General features: G+C 40.1%; 1 protein-coding gene across 3 annotated transcripts in view; it reads left to right on the forward strand.

The window, feature by feature from the left end:
* The window catches only part of Mgtor (Megator), a 546425-nt gene that overhangs the window by 367731 nt on the left and 160829 nt on the right, over positions 1-17865 (forward strand). For all 3 annotated transcript variants that reach the window (XM_067145519.2, XM_067145521.2, XM_067145520.2), the window contains exons 27-28: positions 456-821; positions 11922-12092. In XM_067145519.2, the coding sequence (XP_067001620.2) occupies positions 456-821; positions 11922-12092 (537 nt within the window). The remainder of the gene's footprint in view (positions 1-455; positions 822-11921; positions 12093-17865) is intronic.

Here is a 17865-nt window from a genome sequence, read left to right on the forward strand (position 1 = left end):
ACATGTTAAGAGTGCAGTAAACATGCACAAAAATTTGGAAGTCAAAGTATATGCACTAACTTACATGTGCAAACATATATTCTATTAGACTTTGTAATTCAGCTTGAAAGACATACTGTAGAAACATGAAAGGAACACACAATAGTGTAGACACAATAGTAGGTCAGTATGGGAAGAAGGAGCCACAGAAATAGAAGACTGCAGGCTTCTAATATAATGGCTTCCATAGAAAAGTGGTCATTATATATTTTGGGAAACTATAATATTTGGATTCTAAGTACTGATCTTTTGAAGGTCTCGGCACCACTTACAAACATCAGAAAGACTGTTAATTTCCTTTCATCTGTCAATTTTCAATGTATTTCTTGTGTATTTCAACTGATGTAGTAGTGCTTGTTTGACTGAACCTTGGGCTATGACCTTCATGAATTCTCTTGCATTGTCTCATTTTTCAGGACCTAGACTCTGAGTTACGGAGCAGTGATAGTCAGCAGTTACCCTCTGTGTCTCAGCAACAGCAGCAGCAGCAGCAACAACAACAACAGCAGCAACAGCAGCAGCACCAACAGCAGCAGAAAGATCAACAGCAGCAGCAACCACAAACACAGCAACAGCAACAAGTTGTTGCAATGGTTCTTCCTCGTATGGAGCAACAAAGTACTCAAGTCACAGCTCAACCTGCTGTTGAGCAGGCTGTAGCTGCTCCTAGTAGTCAGGCAAGCAGCAGTAGCAACACTGTAACTACTACACAGGCTGGACATAAGCGACCACGAGAAGCTGAAGGTGACGCTGGAGACGAGGATGTTGCCAAAACATCCCAGGTATATTAGAGTATTGTACTTATAAATTCCTTAAAAGTAGCAGTTTACTATTTTGGCTACAAGGTCTTCAATCATATATTTACAATCAGGCACATCAAAATGAAATTAGTGTGATTCACTTCATTATCCTATCAGAATTATGACCTCCTCATTCTCTTATTATTGCTCTTAATTTTCAATATATTTGTCTGAAATCTCATTCAAAATTGTAACAAATTGTGGGAAGGTGAGGGATATGATTCTTTTCCACGTTCATGTAATGCCACTACCAATCTTTTACCTTATGAATAAATGAGCTCCAAGATAAAACCAAACAAGGTGGCAAACAGATTAGTTAACCTGACAAGAAAACCAGTCGGCACAAATAAGAAAGAGTCAAAAAGAATTCAACAAGAGCTAAAATCGAGGATAACCCAGGCCAAAGCAGTTTTCCTCTGATATCACAGCTGCTGAGATCTCAACTGCGCTAAAAGAAATAAAGTCAGGAAAAGCAGCCGGATTGGATGGAATATACCCAGAATTCCTTATACATTGTGGTCCCCAAACAACCGAATGGCTTGCCAAATTTTACAGCAATATCTTACATGTTGGACAACTACCATCAATACTCAAAATAGCAAAAATAGTAGCAATCCTTAAACCAGGGAAAAGTGGAGAGAGTGCAGAAGATTACAGACCCATAGCCCTTTTAAGTGTCTGCTACAAACTACTGGAGAGACTAATATACAATAGAATCTCAGCCAAAATCCTAGAGCACATACCACTTGAACAAGCTGGCTTCAGACCAAGCCGCAGCTGTACCGAACAGGTGTTAGCCCTAACCACCCATATTGAGAGGGGATTTCAAGATCGAAAGAAGACCGTAGCAGTGTTCATAGATCTGTCATCAGCTTATGACACAGTCTGGCGAAAAGGAATGATCCTCAAATTCCTGAAGTTAATCCCTTGTAAGACGCCTGCCACCCTGCTGAATAATATGTTGGCTAATAGAATGATTGAAGTACACCTACATGGCAACATAAGTAAAACTTACAAACTGAGTGACGGATTACCACAGGGATCAGTACTGGCTCCATTGCTCTTCAACGTATATACAGCAGATCTACCTTCAACTAATGCTAGGAAGTTTATATACGCTGACGACATTTGTTTGGCAGCTCAGTCTGGTGATTTTGCTGGAGCAGAAACCACACTCACTAAAGATCTCTGCAGAATTGATAATTATTTTAAAACCTGGCGACTGAAACCAAACATAACAAAAACAGAGGTCAGCTGCTTTCATTTGAGCAACAGACAAGCCAATTATGTCCCTCAGGTTCAATTCAGAGGTCATATACTGAAGTTCAATCCTCATCCAAAATATCTAGGCGTTACCGTGGATCGATCTTTGACTTACAGCGAACATGTACGCAAAACATCTGCCAAGATCAAAACCCGCAATAACATGCTGCACAAACTCACAGGAACAAGCTGGGGCCCATCTGCATCCTCCCTCCAAACTACAGCACTTGCGTTAGTATACCCAGTAGCCGAATACTGCTGCCCAGTATGGCTCAACAGTGCCCATACAAAGAAGATAGACACTCAGTTAAACGATACAATGAGGACTATATCAGGAACATCCAATCCACACCTTTGGATTGGTTACCAGTTCTTTCAAATATTCCACCTCCTCGTCTCCGAAGACAAATGGCACTGAAGAAAGAATGGCTTAAATGCTGTGACAATGCTCTTCTACCAATACATCAAGACTGCCTACGTGAAGATCTCAGGCTGAAATCTACGAACCCTTCTTGGTTACTAGGAAAGAGGCTAGCCCAAGATGAATTTCATACTAACACTGCCTGGCGCGATGGGTGGGCAGCTTCAAACCCTGACAGATTAGGTCTAATTTCGGATCCAGTTATGCAACCTCCTGGTTTCAACTTACCCAGAAAAATCTGGTCATCACTTAATCGGATCAGAACTCAACATGGCAGATGCAACTACTGGAAACACAAGTGGAAGATTACCAGCGATCCTTATTGCGACTGCTCTGATGTGCCTCAGACAGTTTAACATATCGTCACAGAGTGCCCACTCCGAAGATTCAGTGGGACAATAAAGGATATCCACGAGGCCAGTGATGAAGGTGTGAGTTGGCTAACAAAACTGGACATTCAGATTTAGCAGCAATGCAGATATTGATGAGCTAAAATGTATAAATATAGTTTGTTTATTACGCACTTGTTCTGTGTGTATAGATGAAACTGTTTTTCGTGTAATTGTACATATTTGTTAATAACCAAATTGTAACAATGTATCCTCATGCCATACGAAATATATATACCTTATGAATAATAACAGTGGAGATATTTGCTATTGTTGTATTTTTACAAATTTGCAAATACGTCCAAAGATATTTGTTCCCTTTAAAACGTGTACACAACAAATGTTGTGGTGCGAAATCTATCAATGCTAAGCATCACTGACGTGGAAATGTTGTTCAGTCGTCATATTGGATGATGATAGTTGTCAGGATTCTTTTTGAGTTGCAAAACCATGCAATCATCACCCCCTATTGATCAGAAAGATAAATATTGAAATGAGATAAAAACTCGATAAAAAAACAATACGAGGAAAGGTAGTTGTGAAAGGAGGTGGAAATGAGACTCCCTTGACTTTTAATGCCCTAATGCTGTATTGCTGACCCGGGAGAAAACTATATGTAGGCTAGTTGCTTACAATTTCTTAAGCCCATAAAAGTCATCAATAGTTAACATTGAGCTGACTGTTGTTAATGGAGATCACGTGGTGAAAAAGTTCTAGTGTTGCATAATATCATTCCACATCAATAGTTTGCCCATGTTTGGTGAAAATGAATAATGGACGCAGAACTTGAGGAGTATTCAATCTTTTTGACAAGGGGCCACTGCTCTAGGTATGGATTAGCTTATGGGCCACAAGGTTATATTTTTAATATTGTATTATTTGTCATAATTCTGTATTAGATATGTACAAATGTATGTATAGTAAGGTAACATAAATTATGATCATAAACCAAATTGAACAAATTAAAATTAATATAATTTTTTATTATACAGTGGTTGGTTGTCCAACCCTTGTCCTGTTTCCGTACGGCGTCGGGTATGAGGTGAGATGAATCTGTCGTGGCGGGTTTTTATGACCAGATGCCTTTCCTGATGTCAACCTCATCAGAGGAGTTAATGAGATGAAATGAATGACATGTTATATGCTAGTAGGGAGAGGGTGAAACCCGGTGCCGGCACATAGCCTACTCCTGTCGAATAGCACTAAGGGGTCTGCTCAAGGCTTAACATCCTCATCCGACGGACGAATCACCATCAACAGCGTCATATGCCCTCACTCCATATGAGGACTGTGGAGAGGTTTGGAATTTAATCCAGGCTTTTGGCACGCAATCTAGTGATTAGAAATTGTATACTACCACCTCCCCTAACCTGCCGGCCAACATTCTGATGGTGAAAATTTTTGCGACCAACAGGACTCGAACCGGCTAACCTCGGTCCAGACCGTTTAGATTTCAGCGCCTTAATGATCATGGCCACCAGGCGGGCTTTTATTATACAGTATAAAGGTGAAAAAATTGATATTGTATTTACACTGCCCTACTGATTGTCTGAATAAGTACATTTAATTTTTACCTGTAAGTGGTAAACATGGCACTGCTTCTCACAAACAAGGTTCCCAGTGTCAGGTGTATTAGATGTATCAATTTGAACAGAACTTTCCAAATGACTCGGTGATTTGGGATCTTGTTAAACACTTCACATGCTTCATTCTGAAGAAGACTTGTTCGCATACATAATGTGCTGCCAAAAAGTGATGATTCGAATTGTATGTCTATAAATAATCAGAATACTTCTCCCTGGGGACATATTTGCGATAGAATCTAATAAAGGGACACTGTTAAACTTACATTTCAATTAGGAAGAGTACTGAAATTCAACTTGCTCCGTTTGCAAATTTCTAATGGATCTCCTCTTTACTACTAGAGAACAGAGAAGAAAACAATTTAAAACACAAAATTCTCTTTGAAATCTTGAAATCTAGTGCTGAATTTATTAATTAATTCTGACAGAATTCCTGCATTGAACATTACACTTCTTACCATTAGTTCCCAGAACTTTTATTCTTCAAAAACAGCTGAAATGCTTCATGGTTGTTTGTTAGCGTTAGAAAATAGTCATATCGAACCAATGCATTTAGAAATAAATTGTTATTACACCAATTTATTAGCATATTACTTTTCTACTTATATTATCATTGTACCCTATTTATTACAAATAGTATTCACAATTGTTGACGTATCATCCGATTGCAATACCACAGAAAAGATAACACTAGCCAAGGATCACTGCCCTATTTTCCTTATTTTCGAACGTGAAATTCGAAGAAACACTGGTCATGCAGGGCCATACCGCATTTAGCACACCTTCTGTTCGTCTGAGATCTGCAGAGAGCACATTGTGTTCGTTTGTCATGCTTCACAACAATGTGCCCTCTTTCATAAAACCGGATGTCTGACGAGACTCTACTTTGAACTGCAGTTACAGTGGGGTCCTGGCCTAGCTTTAGGCGTTCTATACTTCTCAATGAAGTTCTGTGCTTAATTTCTGTGAAAACTCAGGAGGTCCATTATTTTGGCATTCACAGCTTCTGCAAATTTCTTGTGTAGCAGCCAAGCATCCTGTACAGCTATGTCTAACCCCCATGTAAACAGTGGCTACCACCACTTTCTTGATCGTATATTTGCTCGATAAGTGCTGATGTTCTGATCCATTCTGTCCGTTCCACTCATGTAAATGTTGTAAGTTTTCAGTAGACTGGACTGGCGAATGGTGATTTTCTTCTTCAGGGACGATGAATACCTTTGAGCATTGAAACGGGGCTCTGTGTCTTCAGAATTCAAAACAGCAGTGACTAGTGAATTATCGTTGCAGCAACGAACAGCAAGTTTGAGTAATCACACTTTACATCAAAAGCACCTCTTTTTTCGTTCTTAAATTAACTTACGTCTTTTAGACGGCAGTTTTCTATTTGGTTATTTCGCAGATTTCCTGTCAGTCCAATGCCAGGGTCTGTAAAAATATCAACAATACTTAGGGTTAGGAAATATTTGTCCACAAATATGTGATGAGGGAGCATTTTTCTATATCTGTCTTGAGGCAGATTTTCAGAAAACCTAACTAGAATTCCTCCTCCTAAACCAAAATCTTGCTTCTGCTGACCCTCTGCACCTTGGTAGATGTCAAAGTCGATCTGGTAACCCAGTCTTAGATTATGACACAAAAATTTGTATCCAAAGCGGATTGGCGTGCCTTGAATGTACTGTTTCAGGCCGTGCCACCTGTAGTACGGAATCATAGTTTCATCAATGCTCGACTCTGCCTTCCACGTAGCAAACTCCTTGAAACTCTGTTTCAGTTTGCCTAGGTATATTCTAACCTTTGCAATATGATCATTTTTTTGTTCAAGCTGGTATTGTTGCTCAGATGAAGATTACTCATTTCTTCAAACCTAGTTCTTCACATTGCACATGAAACTGTCATTTCTAGTAGCACTACTTTCTTCCCAGTACATCCTGTAGCAGGGCAATGGAACATAACCACTGAGTAAGAGAATTCCAATAAAAGCTTTTGGCTCATCGGTAGAAAAGTGGAACATTGGACGCCCTTTCTGAACAGAATGTATGACACTGTTTCACAATATCTAAAGTCAACTCTTCACTGTAAGGCCGCATGCAAACCGAGCGCGCTTTGCATAGTGTGTCACGTGCAGGGTGAAATGCTAATCATAGTGTAAGGCGTGCTTGCTGTTCACACCAAAAGCTCTACGCCTTGCTCTCAGCTTAGTTTGCCACGAGGCGTTTTAGGGTGGTCACAAACTAATACGTTATCCAAGTACACGAGAAACAGTTTACTGATGGATAACAGTTACCTAAAATTGAAAATTAGAAAGAAGAATCGAAAGTGGGTTCATGAATTTAAAGAACAACAAATTACTTTCGGAGAATTCCATCGTTTATACAGAGATGCAGGACTTTGTCGTGATAAATTTTATGATTACTTAAGAATGACAAAAAATACCTTTGACCTCCCAGACCCTGCAACTGAAATGTGGTGACAAGTACCAGAGAAGGGAGAAATTCAATTTTCCCAGTTGTCTAGGAGCCCTGGGCAGCAAACATGCGGAAATTTAATTTCCGGCTAAATCTCGTTCTCTATATAATAATTTAGTATTTTGCAATATTGTTACAATTAGCTTACACAATTTATCATCGCAACAAAAGTGGAGTAAATGTGTGACAAATATAATTCATAAACAGAAATATTCACTTCCAAGCCCACTACTAGCCTGTAGAGTGATATTCTTCATGTTACCACCCTCCATTGGCAAAATTATAAACCGATATGACAGAGTCTGGAAGATTCTGTACACTTTGTCACAAAGTGTCTGGCTACATGGCTAAATGGTTACCGTACTGGCCTTTGGTCACGAGTCCTGGGTTCGATTCCCGGCAGAGTTGGGAATTGTAATCATAATTAGTAAATTCCATTGGCACGGGCGCTGGGTGTATGTGTGTATTCATAATCATTTCATCCTCATCACGATGCAGGTAACCTACGGCCGTCAATTCAAAAGACCTGCACCTGGCAAGCCGTACTTCTCCTCGGACACTGCTGACACTAAAATCCGTACACAATTTCATCCTGTCACAATGTTAAGCCCAGTCAAGTGTGACCCCCCCCCCCAAACCCCATGGCACTACAGCTTTTGAAGGGCGTTGGCCTACCAAGCGACCGCTGCTCAGCCCGAAGGCTTGCAGATTATGAAGTGTCGTGTGGTCAGCACAACGAATCCTCTTGGCCGTTATTCTTGGCTTTCTAGACCGGGGCCGCTATCTCACCATCAGATAGCCTCTCAATTCTAATCACGTAGGCTGAGTGGACCTCGAACCAGTCCTCAGGTCCAGGTAGAAATCCCTGACCTGGCCGGGAATTGAACCCGGGGCCTCCGGGTGAGAGGCAGGCACGCTATCCCTACACCACAGGGCCGGTATCAGTAAAGTGTGACAGTAGAAGTAATATTAGGCCTACTGTACAGTATATGTTTACTGCAGGAATCCAATAAAACTGTTGCAGACACTTAAGTGCACTTATTTTGCACAACAGTTACATTTTTGTAGTTTTTGTGTCTTGGGTTCATATTTCTTCTCTTTGAAACACTGCATGAATAATTTCTTCTTCCATAGCTTCAGAACCAGCTAGGTAACGCTAAGCAATTAACCAACACTGCGCGTCGTCTAGCGCTTAGCTTAGCTTTAAGGTAGACGCTCAGCGCAGTAGAGCGCGGACGGTGTGAACACCTGGCTTAGGAGCTTTTTTTTTTTGTTTTGTTTTGTTTTGTTTTGTTTAATGTCACACTGACACAGATAGATCTTATGGCGACGATGGGACAAGAAAAGCCTAGGAATGGGTAGGAAGCAGCCCTGGCCTTAATTCAGGTACAGCCCAGCATTTGCCTGGTGTGAAAATGGGAAACCACGGAAAACCATCTTCAGAACTGCTGACAGTGGGATGCGAACCCACTATCTCCCGGATGCGAGCTCACAGCTGCGCGGGCTTAGGAACAAAGCACTGGTTATGCTTAGTGTGATGCTTAGTGTTGAGCAATACGTCAGACACTATGCGAAGCACGCTCGGTGTGCACGCAGGCTAAAATAGCTGAAGTACTTCTAGAGGACATAATGCATTCGGCTCGTAAAATACACACTTGTTTCTGTTCTCTAGCATTTTCTTCATTTCACAGTTTTCAGGCAGATCACAATTACTCCACCTACTAACCTTTTTCTTGTTCCTGTTCCCCATGAACCTAATTCTTGCCACTGTCACGTTGAAAATACTCATATCCTGTTCGCTAATATCGTGTGAACTGTCTTGGTCTGGAAGTTCGATTTCCTCAGAATATTCTTCTACCGTTTCTCCCTCAAGTACCGTATCCTCTTTGAAATTACGGAGGATGGCTTCGGCTTCGGCTTCTGGTCTTAGCTGCTCTCCATTTTGATTATTTATTGTTCCTCCAGTATCTTTGTCACCACTGTCTTCATCTGTGTCTTACCTTACCGACGGGGGACCTATGAATACTTCACACAGTTGGCCCTTAACATATCCAGAGGCTCCTCCTCCAGTAATGTCACAATCTTGTGCACAGGCAGGCTCCTACTTTAGATGGAAAAGAGAACGGAAATTCAAAAAGTACACAGAAGTACTAAGAAAATGGTCAGAACCGTATTATTTGTTCAAATTACGTGGTCCCGTGAGCATTCTAATTAAATCACGTTGTAAAAATCCCGCATTATCCGTTCTTCGAAGAAACTATTTGTCGGATCCACCGTCCATAAATATCAGTCCCATCAACGCTAAATCCTCGATCACGTGTTTTTCATGAAACTGTATCTTACAAAAGAACGGCTACGGCATATTTACGGATCTTGATGTTGACGTCCCGTCATTGCAGTAATTTGAGGAAGTAAGCCTACGGTTCTGGAAAAGCGATCATCTTAGCATTGCATTTGGGTGGTATTGTTTAGAGAATCCTTGGAAATCATAAAGTAGAGAGTGCCCACAACAATTGGAAGTAGACAGAGCGCATTTCAGCAGCTCTATTTGAATACCAATATAAATGGTCCATTATTGGACATTATAAATTTTCCAGCTAACTCATTCCTGGTTGCCAGTGTTTCGCCCCCGTGTGCTAGGTTGGGCTCATCAGTTGGCACCTAGCACACCTAACAAGATGCATGGCTAGTGCATACCGTGGAGGCCACTGCGTAGACTACTTGAAGCCACTGGCATTGCCAATGCACTATGAGAGACTTTCTCTCACTACCAAAAATTGATGCCTGCTTGGCCATCAGATGATATAGATGTTGATTCCCATAGGGAATCTGAAATATTTGTCCCGAATGAGTAAATTTATAATACCAATATAAATGGTCCGTTATTGGACATTATAAATTTTCCGGCGAACTCATTCCTGGTTGCCATAGCCTGCCCACATCACAACCAGTCAGCACGAGTTGCGCTTTGCCATTCGTAGCTGTAAGAACCTCAGTGCTTAAATAACAAGCATAATACTGTAATACGGTTATTATTGTGTATTTCTGTATACAGTAAAACTGTTAAGACGTATCTCCAGGAGGCAAGGAAAAAGAACGTGTTAAGTGAGAAAACATACTACTGAATACACAAATAAAAACTATCAAACAGGGATATGGAAACACTAAGATACGATTTTTTCCGACATATGGGGATTTTACGTCGCATATCTGCGGGTACAGTGTAAACTCTATGAGAAGAGAGTATTAAAATGGGTGAAAAACATGAGAGAACATATATGAAAACTTATTTCACTGGGGCTTATAAAATAACAATAGTACACTGAAAAGTATTAAAAACACCAAACACCAAATATGAAAACATTTGAACGTGGCCCATAAAAATATCAATGTATTACTGCAAACAAATGTTAGTAGAAGCCTTTTATTTCTGGCCAGTGGTTTATTAAACATTATTTTTCTGGTCACACACTTAGACAATGAATTGGAGGTTATACATGGCCATGTGTGACTGCAACAGAATGACTTTGGCCGCCATTTTGAATCAAGCGAATCTTCAGTCAATCAAGACCAACTCGAATGATTAAGTCGAAACTGGAAGGTGCGAGTTTCGACATTCACGCCAACTGCGCGTGCGTAAAGATATGGATGCCACTAGACTTGCTGACAGACACTTAATTTTGTCTTCATTAGTAAGGAATTTCATTACTTTTTCCTTATCCTTAATTAGTCTATCACAAGACAAATATGCACACGCTGGTCAGCTTTACAGGATTATGTGCTAGATGTAGGTTATCATGCATCAAATATTCGCTACCCTTCACTGTACAACTAAACACGAAATACATTTCTAACTTCTGAATGGAATGCGAAATACAAGCACAATCGAGCTCATTTTGTTATTCTGCAGTCGGACTGCTAACCGCTAAATTCTCTTCAGCCGTTTTCTCATGATGTGCATACATACGGACAGACAAGGCAGACAGAAATGACGGAAAATTAAAACATGCATTTCGTTGTTACTGTGGACTCGCCTGATATAGGAATACCATTCTTTTTAAATTCTGAACAATGTACAGACAAAACTCTTATATATATAGATATTGAACACTTAAATGAAATACAACTTCAAATGTTGTTCTTCTGATTTACTGCATGTATAGAAGAAAAAAAAAGCATTGGCTACCAAGTCATTTTTAGCTGTGTTCCTGACAGTCGGTGTGTAATTGTCTGATTTTATGGCTTTGTCCAGATCTTGGGTTATCACTGCTGCTGAGTCATCCTTTCCAGAAACATTTGCACCAGTGTTCCACAGTGGTCAATAACATCCAGTCTGCACCATATATTGCAAACACAAAGCAGTTCATTCTTTGTATTGTCATAGTAGATAGTGCATAGTGATCTAATTGATTATTTTGAATGTGTCTGGCTCGCCTCCAAGATCAAGGTTTTGTTTGTAATCAAATTGGACCTTTCTCAGTTAAGTCCATTTGGTTGTCTTAAATTTGCATTCTTTGAAAATGAATTTTGCTCTCCTGCTTCAGGATGTTCATTCTGCTGTAAATACTTTTATTTACGTATTCCAAAAGTCACAAAATATTCCCAAATTACGTAAAAGAGACTATTATGAACTTATTAGCGAGGCACGCTTTATTGAGTATTGAAATACTCGTAGTCTGTGTCAAATGGGAAGCATTTTGGCTTTGAGAGACTACTTGTTATGGTCCAACCAAGAGGGGCTGCTGCGTTGTTAAGTTATCCCGTTCACTCAATAATGCATTGTACTCTGCAGAAAATGTTACTGCATTAAATATAATTTGCATCGGGCCAAAATATGACTGCTTTATAAAAATGACTGCATTGGATACATTTTCCCACTTGAGATGACATGTAATTTACTTGTGTTATTATTTGAAGAGTTTCAAGGTTCTTAAGGTTCTTTTTTTTTTCAATCTCAGGGCAAGCGCACACGTCTTGCAGGTCAGCAGGATATGTTCCCGGCTGTGACCTCTGACTCTGGACTGGAAGTGGAATATCAAGTACCCACGTCATCTCAACGCGATCAAGAGGATGACATAATTGTCGTAGATTCGGATGATGAAGTAGAAGAAGGAATGGCTGATGATGGTGTAAGTTTTTTGCTGATAATTTTTATATTAATTTTGAATTCTGAATGATATGTTAGTTTCTTTGTTTGGTATCATTTTCATTAATCTGGGATTGTTGTTGATTGAAAAACCCAGATAAATAATGAGTCTGGCCGTATGTTCCATTGCAAGAATAGGACTTTGTTAGTTTCTATCTCATGCCCCCTTGCCAATAAATGTCAATTTTTGTAATGAAAAGTCTCATTCCTGTGACTCGGATTTCATGTGATATAGGTGCTATGATTGTGATAATCAGTCTCGTAAAACTGCAAGTTTGCTTTTAGTTCCCACTTCACCCAATGTACGAGACCGCTGTATTTTCCAATGTATCTTATGCTGAAATGTTATGGTGTTCATCTCTAAATCTAGAATTTTATTCAAGTTCATCTCCAATTCAAGTGAACCAAACCTCTCAGTTCATAAGACTTTTTCTTGCCTTGTGGTCACAGTTTTAAGAAGTTGGTGATATTGTATTCTTTATAGTGTTTCTTTTAAAAATTTGTTAGTAGTAAGGTAAATGCACCAGTAGTCATCATATTAAGGTTGGTTTCACATTTAAAAATGTGCATGTACCATCTGGAAAGATTTTCTTTACATTTCAGTCAGTCACTACAGATCTGCATTTAGGTCAGTCGCCCAGGTGGCAGATTCCCTATCTGTTGTTTTCCTAGCCTTTGCTTGAATGATTTCAAAGAAATTGGAAATTTATTGAACATCTTCCTTGGTAAGTTACTCCAATCCCTAACTCCACTTTCTAATAAATGAATATTTGCCCCAATTTTCCTCTTGAAATCCAACTTGATTTCATATTGTGATCTCTTTCCTGCTCAGACTTATTAATCTACTATTCTCATTCTTCGCCATCTCTCCACTGACAGCTCAAAACATACCACTTAAATTAAGAACTGGTGTTAGGTTTAATGGTCCACCCAGTCAATACACTTCACTTTACCGAGGGATCTCTCTACTTGATATCACATATAAGATCCTGTCTAGAATTATCCTCACCGAGCTCGATAGCTGCAGTCCCTTAAGTGCGGCCAGTATCCAGTAATCGGGAGATCGTGGGTTCGAGCCCCACTGCCGGCAGCCCTGAAGATGGTTTTCCGTGGTTTCCCATTTTCACACGAGGCAAATGCCAGAGCTGTACCTTAATTAAGGCCATGGCCGCATCATTCCACTTCCTAGGCATTCCCCATCCCATCGTCGCCATTAGACCTATCTGTGTCGGTGCGACGTAAAAAAAAAAAAAAAAAAAAAAAAAAAAAAAAAAAAAAAAATCCTCACAAGAATTCAAGAACAGCTCAACCAGGAACTTGGAGAGTATCAGGGAGGATTTCGACCACTAGATGGGGGCTTCATTCATTCGATCCCTGACCCGTCGAATGACTGGAAACAGGCTGTGGATTTTTATTTGTCATCTTAGTGAACAAAAGTAGTCATATATAACTCCAGTCATGGTAAGGATGGAGTGATAAAATGAATGATGCCAGTGCAGTATGATTATGCATTACATAGTAAACAGTGATACTAGATATTAATCAGAAGCTTGCAAGTTTATCTTACCGTTTACACTTTTTTTTTTTTGCGCCTGGATCTCTCACGTTTATGATACAGAAAAGACATATTTTTGCAATTAATCTGGAAATAATTTATTGAATTACATTCCAAGATTACCCCATGTTCTTATTTCACTTTCCAACTTAAAAATAAGAATTTAATTGTGAATCCCACCAGGCAAGTTGGCCATGCGCGTAGAGGCGCACGGCTGTGAGCTGGCATCCGGGAGATAGTAGGTTCGAATCCCACTATCGGCAGCCCTGAAGATGGTTTTCCGTGGTTTCCCATTTTCACACCAGGCAAATGCTGGGGCTATAACTTAATTAAGGCCACGGCCGCTTCCTTCCAACTCCTAGGCCTTTCCTATCCCATCGTCGCCATTAGACCTATCTGTGTCGGTGCGACGTAAAGCCCCTAGCGATAAAAAAGAAAAATTGTGAATCCTTTATTTCTTCTATATTGCATCTCAAAATCTGTCTTATTGAGTAATGTCATTTTCCCCATTTCTGACTTTGATCAATATCAGCATAAGTTATATCAGTATATTTGCAATTTATCTTTAAAAATAATTATTTTGTGAGAAATTACAGAAAATATTCTTGAAAATGAAAATGATTAACAGCTTCTACCTGCTTTTGAACTGAAAGAATTGTAAAAATAACCACAGTTGAACCTGCTTGATACGTAACTCTGTTCTATGTAATTCGTATTTGTACGTGATTTTCTTTAGGTCCCGGTAAAATGTAATTTAAGAGTATTAATTAAACCTTATTTATACGTAATCCGTTTCTACGTAATTTGCTTTTATACGTATTGTCAGTGAAATATAACTGAGTTTTGCGTAATTGTAATGAGCACGTGCTTTTTTTGAAAGAAACTACTCTATTTACAAAGTTTCCTCTTTGTCGGCGTAGGCAGAAGTAGAGCGGTCGGGTTTCGGTGCTGAAACAGAACACAAGAGAGTTTCGCCGAGTGACATTGTTGACCCTTACTTACTGGCGGCCCAACAAAGGCCAACCGAGCGAGTCCCTTCCGCTCTTCCTCTACCTTGGTCGTTTTCGACCCACCGCCAAAGATTAAGATACATTATAAGCAAAGTGGACGGTTTTGGTGCGGAAACGAAAGGAAAAACGAGAATTTCTTTCGTAGGAACAACGGAGAAGTAAAATGTCCATGGTGCCGGTATCTGGTGTTTACTGTTGAACAGTAGTTCTGTCATTCAGTTGCTTTTGATTAGCCATGGAAAACAGAAAAAGGAAAGATACCCTAGATGAAAAAGGAAAATTTATACGAGAAGTGGACGCTAATCCACACAAAACAAAAACTGAAATTGCTTCAGACTTACGGATTGCTTATACCACGCTATGTACAGTCATCAGTAAAAGAAACGCTATTTTGGATGAGTTCTCAAAATTGGATTCAAAATCAGCAAAATACAGTTGTCAACAAGAAGGAAGGTACGTAGATATGGAGAAATCCCTTTTTACCTGGTTCCAGCAAAAACGGGCTGCAGCTCTACCAATTAGTGGATACATGCTGAAGGCAAAGGCAATAGATTTAGCTAAAATGATGAGTATCACTGCTGATTTGAAGGCTTCATCAGGATGGTTGCAAGGATTTAAAGATCCTCATGGTATCACAGGCAGAACAATATGTGGTGACTCAAAAGCTGTGGACGACGTCACGGTGCAACATTGGAAAGAAGAGGTTCTGCCGTGTATCGTAAGCGATTATCAGCCTCCAGGCATCTACAGTCAAGATAAGACCAGCCTATTCTACAATCTCCTTCCCAATACAGTGAAACTCGGTTAAGAAGTTCCCGTATAAGAAGTTTTCCTGCCTAAGAAGTGTGATATTCTTGGTCCCTCGATCAGTTGCATTAAGATATATGTATATTTTTCCCGTTTAATGTGTTCTGTTGTAAATATATTTCCCAGTTAAACAGTTCAGATTTTAGAGCCCCTTGAGATAGAAAAACCCTGCTCAAAGCAGCCCATGGTTAGAACCCTTCAGTCTCCGCGCAAGTTGCACCCTGTGTTAGACCATTTGCGGGCCGCGACAGGGTGAAGTCATTAATTGACGTGGCCTAAATATTAATTAAAAACCGTAAAGTGTATTTGTCCACAACATTACTGTTAATCCACCACAAAATTGAATATTCTAACCTCTTTGATTTTTCATTCCCTTGCTTATTTCCTTCCAGGCGTTCTCTCTTACGTTGTTGTTGCAATAATACTTATGGGTCTTGCCGTAGAGGAAATTACGTTTTTGAACTAAACTGATAAGATTTTCCGTGTCCATTATTAGTGAGGTGAATAAAAAAAACTTTCCGACTCTATGCAGGAAACAGCCGACTTGCCAGCAGCCAGGTGATACACATGCCGCCAAACAAGCCGGCCGAAAGATCCCTGATCCCGATCGTTTACGAAGTTGAACGAATGTTGATAGCCAACTGGGTGTTGATGGGAGGCACACAGAGACATTGTATTACCACGTGTTGGCATAAAATTGAAAGTTATTTTTAATTTTACCTTTATACGAGCTAAACATTGTATTATCGTGTCACTTGTAATTTCTGCAACAACTTTGAACCTGTGTTTCTTTTCTTCATTACCTATAGCATGAAGAGGATTGAAGCGGGAAAATAAACTCAATACTGGCTTGGCCATGCAGTACTTGTGAAACAGCCAGAAACTACGCCCATTGCCGTGACAACCTGTAGGAATGCAGGGGCGATTTAGGCCTAGGTTCTAAGAATCTCTAAGAATAAGTTGCCAGTTTTCCCATTTGCTGCCGTTATCCTTGAAGCAGGTGTCGGGGGTGTGAGGAAGATAGAAAGCACATGCTAACAAACTGTAGTACACGGCTTGTCTTTGCGTCTTGTAAGCCTAAGCTATGGATTGCCAAGCATAGTGTAGCGTCGTAATTAGTATGAATAGGAGTCAGTGAAGTTAGTTGTACTTGTAATATCAACGTACAAACTTTTTAAGTGAAAATGAGCGGAACTCAGAGGAAAGAGATCATGCGAAAGGCACTAACAATAAAAGAGAAAGTGGAGATTATAAAGAAAGTGGAGTCATCTACACTTTCACATGTTGCTTTGGCAAAGGAGCTGGGGATGCCGCCGTCTACTTTGAAGAGAATACTTCAGCAAATTGTAAGGAAGTTAAATCTGAAAAGTACGATGAAAGAGAACAAGCTCGTCTAATATGGTTTACACAGCAGCGAAGTTTAAACATACCTTTCAGTAGGATTATTGTGCAGGAAAAGCCGCATGCAAATTAAGGGTACCTTTTACCGCGTCGAACGGGTGGCTGGAACGCTTTAAAAATCGAGCCGGCATCGTTTACAAAACAATTTGTGGCGAAGCAGAGAGTGTAAGTGCAGAGGAAAGGGAAGCATGGAAGGAAATGGTTCTGCCTGCTAAAATAAGCAAACCTTGCAACGTTTTTATATAATATGTTCCCTTCTCTTAACAAATATATTTATAATACGGTAAGTTCAATTATTTTACTTTATCTGTAAAAATATTGTCATGATAATCAAATTTATATATTGTGGCTTTCTGTTAGCAGCTCTTATATATCGGCCTATTTTGGTATTGTTCACAAACAAGGAAATCTGTTGGCTGTGTGTTTCACATGTGCAGTAGAAGTCCGCTATAGCGGGTACCGCTTATAACGAGAACCCCGTTATACCGACAATACTTTTATGTCCCTTTACCGGGCGAGTTGGCCGTGCGCGTTGAGGCGCGCGGCTGTGAGCTTGCGTCCGGGAGATAGTAGGTTCGAATCCCACTATCGGCAGCCCTGAAAATGGTTTTCCGTGGTTTCCCATTTTCACACCAGGCAAATGCTGGGGCTGTACCTTAATTAAGGCCACGGCCGCTTCCTTCCAACTCCTAAGCCTTTCCTATCCCATCGTCGCCATAAGACCTATCTGTGTCGGTGCGACGTAAAGCCCCTAGCAAAAAAAAAAAAAAAAATATGTCCCTTCAAAATCCCTATATTAAACTGTGTATTATCCTTTGGTTACAGCGAGAACCGTATCACCGACGCATCCGTTATTACGAGCGATTAAGCGCGCGCTATTTTTCCGTTATCGATATTTATGCACCCCAGCGATTATCGTGCATGCAATCGATTATCTTCGTATTGTTTCCTCGCTATGTCCACTAGCGAGTTCTCTCATCGAC

The sequence above is a fragment of the Anabrus simplex genome, chromosome 4 (assembly GCF_040414725.1).
Source record: "Anabrus simplex isolate iqAnaSimp1 chromosome 4, ASM4041472v1, whole genome shotgun sequence".
Classification (NCBI taxonomy): domain Eukaryota; kingdom Metazoa; phylum Arthropoda; class Insecta; order Orthoptera; family Tettigoniidae; genus Anabrus; species Anabrus simplex.